The sequence below is a fragment of the Carassius carassius genome, chromosome 30, assembly GCF_963082965.1.
Source record: "Carassius carassius chromosome 30, fCarCar2.1, whole genome shotgun sequence".
Lineage (NCBI taxonomy): Eukaryota > Metazoa > Chordata > Actinopteri > Cypriniformes > Cyprinidae > Carassius > Carassius carassius.
Genome location: NC_081784.1, coordinates 11378339 through 11392368, shown reverse-complemented (window position 1 = coordinate 11392368; position 14030 = coordinate 11378339). Strand labels below are relative to the sequence as shown.

Sequence of the window (14030 nt, the reverse complement as noted above, 5' to 3'; positions counted from 1 at the left end):
AAAGAAAAGGAGATGCTACACCATGGTAAACATGCCCCGTCCCAACTATTTTGAGACCTGTAGCAGAAATCAAAATTGAAATGAGCTCCTTTTGTGCATAAAATTGTAAACTTTCTCAGTTTAAACATTTGCTATGTTATCTATGTTCTATTGTGAATAAAATATAGGCTCATGTGATTTGAAAGTCTTTTAGTTTTCATTTTATTAAAATTTAAAAAACGTCCCAACTTTTCCGGAATTCGGGTTGTAAACTAGTTATTAACATACCCCAGTGTTTCCTATGTTTATCTCTCCCCTTTGAGAAACACAGGGGATTTCCAAGAGACCTGGCCTGCCCAAATCGCACATAGTAGATGACACAAATTAATAATGAAAATAACGGGTCAACAAGCACGATAAAAGGGAGATGATACAGGAAATATGTGCACTGCCCTTCAGCATTACTCACACAGACACTTTATTCAAGGTGAGGATGTAGTATTGACTACACAGGTCAAGCTCAAGTAAGTCTAAACTACCTGCTGAAAGCTATCCCTTAACATTCCCATTCATTTCAATGGCAGATTATTGGCTGGTGCAGGGAAGTCGGCAATTGGAAATCTGCATGTGTTGCTGATGAGTAGCTAATCAGAACCAAAACAAAGGTAAATGAAAATAATTATAACTCGTACACTATATGTTGCTTGCGAATATAAATATTTAATCTGAATATACTGCTACTTCTGAATTATAATCAATGAAGCAGTAGAAAGGAGCAAGTTATGCCATGCTGATCAAGCTGAAGTGAATGTTTAACAACTATAAAGGAGAAAAGACACTATATTGCAAGCTCACATAGTCTACTGGCAAAGCAGAAGGCACGGACATATCCACAAACTGATGTTAGGCAATCATCTCAGCACTCAATTGAAACTGGTGACAGGCAAATAGTTGGCAAACCACTGATATTTTTCAAGAGGGCTTATCAAACACAAGCGTTAGCCATCATGTGGGTAAACACTCTAAGTGGGTCTGTACTGTAGGTCAAAACCTCAATCCAGAACCCAAGGGAGCCTAATCTTGAAATAACACTGAATTTCCCATTTAAATTTAGTCAGAACAAATGTGGGCTTCAATGACGGCCTTTTCTCTGTACACTGTCAGACAAGACGGCTTGCTGTGCCTGTTAGACAGGCAAGTTTGGCATTCCTCTCATTAGAAGTTCATCACACACAGTTACAGCAGTGTCAGTTAGGCCACTAACCTCTGCTGCTTTCAAACTAGGTTGGCGTGTTAATTCAGACATGATTTAAGGTGCAGGGCCCTTTGTTGTAATGCTCTCCTCTTTATGAAATAGCTATGGACAAATTAGATTGAATTTACAGTAGGACTCCGTTCAAAAGTTTGGAGTCAGTAAGATTTTCAAAATGTTTTTTGAAAGAAGCCTCTTATGCTTACACCAAGACTACATTTATTTGATCAAATCTACAGTAAAAACAGCAATATTGTGAAAAAATATTACAATTTATATGAACATTTTCACTTTTAATATTTTAAAATGTCATTTACTCCTGTGATGGTAAAGCCTGGTTTTCAGCAGCCATTGCTATCTGATTCAGTGTTGCATGATCCTTCAGAGAGCATTCTAATATGCTGATCTGGTGCTGATTTTTGAGCTACTTAATATATTTTTGTAAATACATTTATTTATTTCAGGATTTTTTTAAGAATGGAAATCTCAAAAGGCATGGCATTTATTGAAAATAGTTTTGTGTAATAATGTTTAAGCCTCTGCTATCACTTTTGTTCAGTTTAATGCATTCTTGTTGAATAAAAGTATACTTATATACTTGGGAAAAAAAGTGGATTTCAGATAAAATAATAGTCTAGGCCAAAACCATATTTCTGCAATTTCCTGGAACCTGGATAAAAAGTAAATAATCCAATTCATCTAGAAGACATGTTGGCTGCACCTACAACTGCATAATTTCTCACATATTGCTGCTTCAAACCGACGTGCTATCGGTAATTGAGAAGAGATCAAGAGAGATGTAAACAGACTGTTCTGAGAGGGTCTGCACACTAAGAGCTGTTTAGTCTCTTCTCAAGGACCGCGAGCTTCATTCCAGCTCATTTCTTTCTAGTTTACAGGAAAAGACATCACAGAGACACGTGTTGTTGGCTGTGTGCTGCCACTGCTGATCTAGTGTTATAAATGACGCACTTCCTTATCACGGAGGCTTGTCAGTCAAGAGCGTAATCAAATTATGAGTCACATTTTATGAACCAGAGGTTATGGGAACAACTCTTGCTGTCAAGGGTTTCTTTGATGTTGTAGAGTAGAAAAAAAGACATCTGAGCAAAACTTTGCAGTACTTTTCTTGCCAAGATATTGTGATGAAATACTGTCCAAACAGAACTAAGGCAGTTTGTGTTGGTCCATCAGTTGAAATAGTGTTGGTCACCCTGGCAAACAACTAATTAAATATCTGATATCAATTTCCCAATAAGAATAATAATGATACTATACTGTCTCATTCAGTTCTGAGAACAGTGTCCTGGTAGAATACATTTCAAGAACATCATTCTCAAGCTGAAACCGAATGGCTGTAAAACAGGTACAGTAAGCCCTCCATCTCTTAAAACAAACCAGAGCATGTTTACTTATCTTAGCAAACTAATATGAATAATATCTGAAATCGCTTTGACGGGATTACCCTTTAATATCATGCAAAACATTATTTTAACTATGTTATTATTAAAACAGAACCTAGGTTAACAGGTTCAAATTAGTGTTGTACTTGAAAAGAGTACGGATGGGAGTTTATTTATGAATGAGCACATTGTGTTCTTCGGTTACTCAGGAGGAGGTTTTTTCTTGGCCTGATGTGTAGATAAATGTTTTTTATGTATTTGGTTTCACTGGAAAAGTGCAAGGGGTTCACATCAACACTAGCTGGCATTGGCAAAATATCTCACGCAGATAATACTGACGTTTCTCTTAATCGGTTCGGATCGGGTTCGAAATGTCTCTCGCCACACACGTACATTCATCATTTTAATGCCACGTGCGATCCTTGAAAACGGATGACACATGAGATGGGAATTCTGGACTGTATACCTGATGGTGGTGGCATAGCAACAGTTTTACACAAACTAAATCGGTTGCTACGGATTATGACACGAGACCAATTCCCGGTAGGGATTGTGTCCCCATGTTAAAATATCCCTATGTTATTTCTCAAAACGTTCATATGCAAAAGATCCTTGTATCTGCAATGGTCAAACCCAATTCCCAAGGATCTCTGTGCCAGTCTGGCTAACCCTAACGACTTCTGCAGCTGCAAAAAGGGATTAAGTTACCGTAGCAATGAATGACATGAGCAGGTTGATTGGCTTGTGTGTAAAAAGAGGTAATGTATCTAAATGTTTCCATCTTATTTCAGAACACATGGTTGACATAGCAAAGAGGACATATTGCACCACTGTTTTTTTTCATGCGAGAGACACGTTTTTTCTCTGCTGAAATGCACGTTTGTTTTTGAGCACTTAGAATGTGAGCTGTTTATCTGTGTGGTTTGTCGCTGTATTATCATGCTATCTGTTTATCTGACTACACTACGATAATGACGAGGGATTTATTGTGTAGTAAATATCCATGTAAACGCATGTCGTTCTTTGGATGAGCTGCTCTCTGTCGTGTCCAGAGAAGAGGGCTGTCTGTTATGTCTCTAGCCATGGAGATAAACTCAATCTGTTTACATTTCAGCCTGTTTCACTGTCTTGTCTCAGATAGCCTCGCCAGTTTCTCTCTCCCACACACACACACACACACACACACAAGCACTAAAACTATATATACTATCTCTGAAGGGATGTATATAAAGTGGGCACAAAAAAGTACAGAATTTGGACACCTAGAAATGTATTACTTCCACTGCATTAAACCAAATAGCATGTGCAAACAAATTATTCTATAGAACAACATTGTAGCTATTTTTGTAATGCATTTTAACTGTTGTCACAGTGATGTATGGATGTATGAAGTCAACCTTACCCAGGTGTTTTCGCAGAGTAACCACAGATATATTTCATCACATTAACTATGGGCATTTTCCACCATAAAAAAATGGGTTTGTCTTTAAAATAAATGTCATATGATTTGATATTTTTTTTACTATTTGGGGCCGTTCTATGACCTGGAATGAGACAGATTCAGTGTATCAGAGAAGGACTGGAGCAGAATGGAAGGAAGACCACAGGTCAGACTGTAAAAACATTCCCATACTAGCACCCCCCCCACCCCACCCCACACTCAGTGATTCTCTCCCTCACACCCCAACTTCTTCACCACAGCGACTTAACACAGACCTTCCTGATCACAACAAGAGCCTCTTTTGTATGTCAAGAACCAGTACACCACAGTTTGGGTTTAGCTCCGTCATTTCTTGATGACAGAAGATTTCTTAATGAAGAATAATATTATTAATGGTTTTGTGTAAATTAAATGCTTTAAATGCATGCAGCAGTGTCCCGTCAGAAAGAAATTGAGAAAAGAAGACCAATCGCATTTCAGAATGCAAACATTGCAATGACCATCATCACCATCATTATGATTACAAATGCTGAACATTCTAATGTAAGTCAATGTGATATTTTAACATTGAATGTAATAATTCACTTAGTAAATGCTTACAACCCCCACAAGAGACAGAACACCTATTTTATCTACAGAAATAAACAATGTAAAAATGTGTTGATGTTAAGAAGAAAGAAAAAAGAAAATGGTGGTCTTGCAAGCACTTTAATAAAAAACAACAACTTAAAGTGATGATTATTTGGCTCTTGAGATAGCTTTTAGATACCTGGCTTGAGTCCTACCTCAGAGTCTCCCCAATGGTTTGTCAGCCTGCAGAATGATATCCTGTCATGTTATAGACTCCCTCCAAAAACACAGCTGACTGTCTTCCCTTGTCCTCCATAATAACAGACTCTATTGCTAAAAGAAGATAAGTCCAACAGGAGATTGCCTGTTCTGTGATTAAAAAGGAAAAAAGATCTGTGGTCCCCACTTGTGCTGTAGTCAGCATCCTACTGGGTGAACAATATGAGCTGACTTCCTGACCCCTACGTCTGGGGATCCTATAGACAAACAATGGGACCCTTAATTAACATCAGCCATTCCCAGCACTAGGCCCTCCCTGACGATCCCAATTCAGACCTGAACACAAAGCTTGCTGTGTTATTGCTCTGACACCATCTTACTGTGCTCATGTGCCCTGGCCCTCAGTATGAACGCTTCCAGTTAGGCCTCAGTAATATTCATTTTGAACAGAAGACTCTCTGCATCAGCACTTTCATATCCTGAGGTCAAAATATGAGAGATGGCATTCAGTTTGGAATATAGTGACTCTTGTGAGAGGGATGGATCTGTCCTGGTAATCTGTTTATATGATATTAGATGTAATAATGTATTAGTTGTACATTATTTGTTCTTCTAAGCTGGGCTGGATGTGTTTCCATGTTAGATAAGAACAAATAAATAGTCATTCCACTAAAGTTATTAGGCTGGTACAATGTAATTAAAGGAACTAATCTTGTAACATCAACAATACCAATGACCTTGTGTAGGTTCACGGTGGCTCTGTCTAGGGTTTAAAATTAAGCGACTTTGAACAATAATTCAAAAGGTGACTTCCTGTGACTAACCAATGGAGAAATCTTAAGTGCTTACATGTTTTGTTACCATTGACTTTCATTGTGTGGACAAAAAATTATCCATTATTCAAAACTCTGGTCCACATCTGTAAAGCGCTGTACATTTTTGTCACTTTATCCAAGCAGTATAACCTATCTGCACAAAGCAGGAATCTCTGTGATTGTTTTGAGGGTCTTTTTAAAAATGAGAATACCATTGTTCCCTTTAATTTGTCCTCACTAATCTCTTTGAGGAGAGCATGCTTTACTGATAATGCTTTAAAAAAAAATACACTGAAACAACTCTGAAACAGGACACCAGCCACATTTGTGGTCTTCTTATCTCTAAATATGACAACAGATCACAACTCTCACTTGAAGAGCTGTTATCATTACTCTCTGGTTGTTGATATTGAGGTCTCATGCAAAGGGACATCTACAGGCCAAAAAGAGGGAGGAGCATTCGCTCTTGTATCAGCAAAGTCAGAGGAAGAGTGCTACTCTCTGTACAGAACACAAAGCAGCTGGCAGGAAACCTGCTTTTCATATTCTTTTAACTTTGATTTCCGTTTTGAGGAAGTTTGTTAAGTGTGCTCTCCCTAGTGCTGTCCTTCATCAGCTGACCGTTTCACACCATCAGCAAAACTGATGCTTTATTAAGATGTATATAAATACAGAGGCACTCTGTTCTACACCCAGTTGCAGTCTGTTGCACTTCTTACAAATGCACTTTCATTTATAATTTATAAATATACAGTACTGGTGTATACGTACATTACTATTACAAAAGTTTGGGGTTGGTAAGATTTTTTTTATGTCTTTGAAAAGTCTTCAGTGTCACTTAATCATTCAGAAATCATTCTAATATGCTGATTTGGTGCTCAAGAAACATTTATGAAAATAATGCTTAATTTCATGGTGGTAACCATGATTTAAAAAAATGTAAAGATCCTCTGATGAATAGAAAGTTTAAAATAATAACATTTATTTGAAATATAAATCTTTTGCTATTATACATGTCTTTACACTATTGATCAATTTAATGAATCCTATTTGAATAAAAGTGTCTAAAAACTTATTAATTCATACTTTTTGACTATTGACTTTAAAGTAACTGTATTAATAGTCAGTACCAAATTAGATGAATCATTATAGTTCAAAATACTTTTATTATTGTACATAATTATGCTATACATAAAAAAACAACACATTTTTTGGACAATAAATGTTTACACTAAATCTACATTACAACATCAAACTGATTGTTTCCCAGGACAGCAGATTGATAGGCTGTGAGAAACACTGAGCAGCTGGTCTGGACAAACATGAATACAAACAGATTTGGGTTCAATTGTATATAATAACATCAATCTGTGTAAAACAACTTCGGAGCCGAGATTCTCTGTAATAATGCCTGTAAACTCAGTCAATGGAATACAACTACACTACAAACTATTATTTCTTTTTAGTAGAACAATACTGTATATGATCCCTGTCTGATACAGTAAAGAGGGTCTCTTAACTAGTTGCTTATTAGCATGCATATTACTAGAATATTAGCCATTTATTTGTACTAATTAAGCACATATTAAGGCCTTATTCTACATTACCTTATTCTACATCCCTAATCCCACCCAATACCTAAACTTAAAAACTACCTTACTAAACTATTAATAAGCACCAAATTAGGATTTTAATGGGGGAAAAAATCATAGTTAATAGTGAATAAGAGTTCCCTATTCTAAAGTGTATAATTTTTTCATGAAATTGAAAACGTTTTATGTTGTACATCTAAAATACTGACTTTCAGTTTAAGTTGGTTTTTTAAACTGAAACGTCTGATCATAAAGAGAAAGATTTCCGAAGCAGATCATCATAAAACATTACCAGAAATGCTTGACAGCATGTTTTGGTGCAGAAAGGAATCAATTCTAACTCAGTTCATAATTCTTTCAAGATTTAAATAAATCCTGATTAAATGTCACAAAAACAGATAATGATATTATATATAGTGTACAACAAAAGGCACACTTGAATCCACAGAGAATCTGACCATGTCACTGATTGTATGTGGCTTTTGATACAGTTATTAAATGTTTTCTAGCACTCATAGCAACTGTCAAATGACAAACTGCACTATATATTACAAAGCATTTTAACAATACATATTCACACCTCATTATTTGAGCCTGACATAGTTTCTGATTGAAAATGGACTTTCTTATGTATGCAGTTACAGCTATTTTTTGTTTCTATCAAGAAGCAAGAAATGCATTGTCACTTTGGCTCCCTATTAGAGCCAAGTTTATATAATTATCTCAGCAAGAGACTGAGGAGAAGGTGACTCTCTACTAAGAGCTCAGTGAAAGCCTCTTACATCAGAGAGTTTTTCTTTTCACAGGCGGGAGCAATTGTAATGGAAGTTTGTCTCAAACAAAGGTTTCTTGTCAAAATAAATTACACAACCCCAGGCTAATGTTTACAATTTCTGTATCTTACATAATGACAGCAACAAATCATTAAAGCTTTATCGCTCTGATCAACGGTGGATAAACTGTTTGGTGAAATAAAACATGCAAGTTCACAAAGATCTTTGCTTTGGTAGTAATGAAGTTGTCACTGTGCTAAAGTGCTAGGGTAGATTTCACTCATGCTGATGATGATGGGGGTGCCATTTGCTGATGATGATGGGGGACGCCTCCAGAGTGTTGAATCTGCCACTATTAATCAATAGACTTAAGTGGCCCAAAACATTTTGTGTTACGTTGAGAAAAAAAAAAAGATACTTGAATGAAACCTGCATCACAAAATGCAAATTACATGATTAATTAAAAAAACTATATAAAAAAAGTACAAAAGTATTTTACAAATAGTAAAATTACAAAATAGTAAAAAAGCAATCCTTTAAACCCAAAATAAACTGAATAGTAAAGATGCTTCAACTGTAAAAAGCTACTTAAAAACAGACCATTGGGACACTGGAGGAACACGAAATAAAGCTATACACATGCCATTGCAATGATTATGATTTGAACAAAAGATGTATTGTCAAAAGAATGATGAGAGCTTTGTATGAAAGCAATGGCGTTCATTTGTTTCCGATTAACATAAGAGAATCTACAGTTTTCCAATCAAAGGATATGAAGACTACAGACCCAAGCTGAGTCTACTCCACTTTAGAGTCACTGAATTGCATGTAACCTCAGTATTCAGTATTAATCTTGTCAATGAATTGACTGGCAAAACTGTTACTGAACAAAGGGTGTTTCTTTATTTTACAAGCGATACTGAAAACAAGACGAAAAAATATGCTGAACTTCTTCATTTCAATGTTATCGCTGACAAAATATGATGAGGAACACTACAAGACATTAACAGGGCACTAAAAAAAATTGAAGAGTCTAGAAAGAAGACATTTTTGGAAATAATCCAATAATAGGCACTAATAATTGAGTTCCCTTTGTGAAGCAAAGTCAACTGAAGCTTATCACTGGAAGGTTATTTAATTACACCCTACACATATGAGATTAATCACATATATCCACAACATAAACATAACATTGCAGCTTACATAGACTGTATTACATTGAGACATTATTTAAATTAATATATGCAATGTGTGAATACTTATAACTAAACTTTTATTTTTAGCAACTAAACATGCCATGTTGAAGTAAAACTGGATAAAAATAATGAATATGCTATGACAATATTCAGAATATTGATCTTCAGATTTTTTAAAGTTTTCACATGCTCTTTTTTGTTCAATGTTGATGCATGTTTATATATTAATATATAAAATGTGTTAATATGTGGTTTAATTTATTTAGCATTTTCTCATCAACTGAAATGTCAACTAAACATTAAAATTGGATACAAATAATGAATATTATATTAATGAATATTTCTTACATTTAAAGAATATTTTAATATAATTAATATATGTTTTCTTGATTTCTTTACTTCAAAAGAAAAGACTATGATTAAAATAAAAAAGAACAATGGCAGTATGTTCTGCATGATTAAAAGTTTTCTATTTTGAGCAATAAAAACATCCAACATCCCATTTGTAGCACAGTGCCACTAACACACAGCAAGCAGGGAAAATGTAAGTAGGAGACAGAAACACGATTGTGACCCTGTAGTAATTTCTTAGTTTAACAAAAGGCATTCTTTTATGCACCCTGTACCATGTTTCAGCAATTTCCTGACAAGACTCACATTGATCGGGTGAGGGTGGGAGTCAGAATGACATCTACTGTCACTATGAGACTGTGACACAAAAAAGGGCATTGGCAACAGGGATGCTATGCAGAGGACGTGACTCACGAGCTGAGCTTACCTCCAGGGCTCTTACAGTTCTACAAGCCACATTCCAGCGCACATTTCCATGAGGAAATCCCACCGCATCTCTGTTTAAGGGGTAGATTGAGCCTCATTGACTGATATTAAACTGGCATAATATAAACAAGAAGGACAAAGTCATGGATTTTTGAGGTCTCAGGAATTATGGGTAATGAATGACAGGGCAAAACTGTTCCCCTGTTTTGTCAAGCTTCTTTACATAACTCTCACTAGCTGCCCTTGGGCAGAGCAGAGTTGGTCAAACAGCTGCCTGCTCAATGGTGTTCTTTTCTAAACTAGTGCTCCCTGTGGAGCTCCGCTAGGGCCAGAACCACTTCCCGAGGTGACACATGTGAGTCTGAACCACACACACCAGAAGACATAACCACCACACTTCCTGCCCCCACGCTCTACTCCAACCAAGCCATGACATTCCCCAATTCCTATCTGGCCAAGACACCCCCACCACAACCAGCTTCAGTCCTCAGGATGGCTGTGTTTTGAAACTCTGCCCCTGTCCTGACTGGGAAGCTTGGCCCATTGCACCTCGTCTGGTGAGGAAACGAATGGGGACCTAGATGGTGCGCTGGTAGAAGGCATGAGAATGTGTTTCTCAGCACTGGCTTTAGATCACAGGTCCCGCTGTGCCCTGTGAAGTCAAATCCTCAGTGTTTGTGTTGGCAGGGAGTATGTAGTGGACAGGACAAACCCTTATTGGGGACCAGCTTACCCTGGAATTCATTTCCTCTGAGACAAGATCAGACCACATTTATCATTTTCAATTGTCGTTTCTGGCAGGAATCAAGGGCGAATTGCTGCGTCCGGACGAGTATCTACATGGATTCAGCATATGACAAATGGAAAGTAAATCTCAGAAAGTGAGACCCCAGGGGGAGGTAAATTGCAGCAGTGTTGAATTGAGTAGGTGTGGACACTTTTGGGGGACAGGACTTTTCTTGTGTTTCCACTGGCATTCACACAATCAACTGAAATTTAAAACAGGACAGTTCTGACAATGATTTACTGACTGGTCTCAGACTAGTATTATAGCCTGTAGTGTTTTGTCATAATAAAACTCAGCATTTGTTCTTTTATTATTAGTTTTTCCAAGTTGTTTAACATGAGAGGGTGGTTCCAACTTAGTGAAACTTAGTGTTTTTTTCAGGTTTACACATCTAATATTACTCTAACAGTTGACAGAAAAAAAAGATAAACAAAATTTGGCTTCAGTACAGTAACAATATAAGGCCATATATATAATATATATATATATATATATATATATATATATATATATATATATATATATATATATATATATATATATATATTTGTAGCCAACATCTTTATAATATCATATTTTTTCACACACAGTATAAATGGGTCTTTATACATTTTTTCCTTTATAGAAAGGAATTTTAATATTTTGGGGCCCTTAGCATCTAAAGTTTAAAAAGCCCTGCTTTTGAAAATGGCTCTATATCTTAATGGCAATAACAATAACACCACAGTTAATGTAATATGACCATGACTGCTATGTTTTTGTAAATCAATCCACGATTACATCATAACACTGATACAACTACAGTTCAAGGCCTAATGGCACATGAGCAATATTTTCCATCACCCATCTGTGACAGCAAAAACCCTTATAATAACAAACATCAGTGCATTTCAGTACACCATGTTGACAACGTCAAAGGAAAGTCTATAAATTACCTGAGCCGTGCACAAAGAGGTGGAGATATTTTATCATGATAGGACTTTTAGCAGTCTGCAGGGAACCCTCATCATCTTTCATAAAGGGAGGTTTGCCACTTTAATCCCACATCTGGTCTGCATTACTATTCCATGCAGCTCTGACTTGAGTCTGGGCCTGAACAAGAACCTCACCCTGTCTCTATGTCCAAAGACTATAAAACACTAAAAGCTTAAACACTAAAATTAAAGATGGCTCCTTCACAAACACTTGTATTTTATCTTTGTTTCTGGAACTTTTGCAAGTTTAACACTATTTTTATTAATTAAATCAGTATTGGGATGAAAAAAGCCAAAGATAGGACAAGGAAAATATCTGGGAAAAAAACAGTACTCTACATTAAATCTGCCCATTCCTGTTTAAATTTATGTTATTTTTATCCTTGTCCTGAGGGTAAGCATTGCTCTGAGAATGATGTTGCAATAGCTAAAACAAGACAATTAAAGGTCAAGGAGTGGTTTCTCATGATTTCCTATGGTTTTTCTAGTAAAACAGTGCATTTAAGCGAATTTAAATCAGAAAAGTCATGTGTTTATATTGAGGACAAAACATTCTCACTCCAGCATCTCTGACTTCTGCAGTATTTCTTATCTCACTGGAGTCCAGTCATGCCACATAAACTTGAACATTTGTTTAAATGTGATGCCTTGTAAACATTTTGTCATGAATCTATACAAAACCACTGCTTTATGAAACTTTTAGTTACATTTGCTAGAACAAAAATGACTAATATCACCTGCAAAACACATGTGGCTAAGAGACTATTTGTGAAAATGACTGTGTGCCTCTTTTCCTGCTGAACATATTTTATGTGTGATATCCCTGATGAAAATGTTTTTATTATTATGGACTGATGTTACTGACAGATAAAAACAGGATGATTTCATTGTTTTGTTTTCTTTAAGATTGCTCAGTGGCCTTGCGTTACCCCTCAACACTCAGCACAGTAGCACTCCGAATTAACTTAAGACACATGACTAAAAAGACAGAGAGATGCCTGTTGGAAAAGCTAGTCAACGAAGCAACATGTCTCTCTTTCTATCCCCCCAGTGTGTGCAGAGATCGCTGGCTGCTTACCTGCGGGCAGTCTTTGATATAGTGTCCCTTGTTGAAGCAGAGATGGCACAGGTAGTTTGGTGGAGGTCTCTTGCTGGGCTTGCGTGGCTCAGAGGACAGGGAGAGGTCGGAGAAGTGGTCCGTTAGAGAGGTCAGCCCGTCCACTATGTTGTTAAGAGAGCCGTACGGGGACACACTTTTGTATAAACCATTATTCAGGGCCTGCAAAACATAACAGGACATACATAATCCAAAAATTTGTTTTATCCCAATATGTAAAAAAACAAAAAACAAAAAAAAAACAAAGAAGCAGTTTAAATTTAACATGTCATAATATGGTGCTCTTAAATACTTATTATAGGCAATGTTTTTTTTTTTGATTAAATATATAGGCAAAAACAATGTCCTCAGTTATGTAGAACTCTATTAGCCATATAATATTATTATAATTATTATAATATTATTATCTAAAAAAAAAAAAAAAAGAGAGAGAGAGAGAGAGAGATTCCTAATTCAGGATAAATTAATAAATTGAGGCGACATAATCCAATAATCCAGTGATAAGTACATGAGTCAAAGATATGCAAATCAGATTGCCATTTAACAACAGAGAGTACAGTAGATAATCAAACAAACTCTAGAAACAGTTTGAATGGGAAGATATTGCTTGAGTGATGTCTTCCTCTGGTTATGGTTTGGAAGGTTATGTTATTGTTGAAGTCTCATGTTCGACAGTCCTGAAACTTTATACTTGGCAAGTCCAGATAACTGTCATCTAGTTCTCAGCAAGCCAGGACAATAAACAGTTTCTGCACATATCTCTCAGACAAATTTGTATTCATCAGTTAGGTAATCTCTGAATGCATTAAACAAGCTTTTTTAGATCTTTCTTTTATAGCTGTACGTGTGATGTTCATTTTCTATCCAGGCTGGTCAAATCCAGCTGATGTTCATTCTTTGTGAGAAGAATCCATGAGAAACACACAAACCTCTGAGTGTGTCTGACAAAGATTATGAGTTACATGCAATTAGATATCTTTAGACGTGTTTATTTTCAAAAATAAACTGCCTATAAAAAGTTGTCATGAGAAACGAAGCCTCCAGCTACACTGTATTTTCAGATATGAACAACAGAGAGTGAAGTCTCAACAAGCAGTGTATGTGAAGGCAATGGAAATGTATGGAGTTTTGTGTA

The 14030-nt window shown here is 36.2% G+C and overlaps 1 protein-coding gene across 1 annotated transcript in view; it reads right to left on the bottom strand.

Annotated features, from left to right (window-relative positions):
* Window positions 1-14030, bottom strand: part of LOC132111129 (zinc finger CCHC domain-containing protein 24) — a 29586-nt gene that overhangs the window by 13618 nt on the left and 1938 nt on the right. Inside the window, exon 2 of the mRNA XM_059518297.1 lies at window positions 12857-13057. Within this exon, the coding sequence (XP_059374280.1) occupies window positions 12857-13057 (201 nt within the window). The remainder of the gene's footprint in view (window positions 1-12856; window positions 13058-14030) is intronic.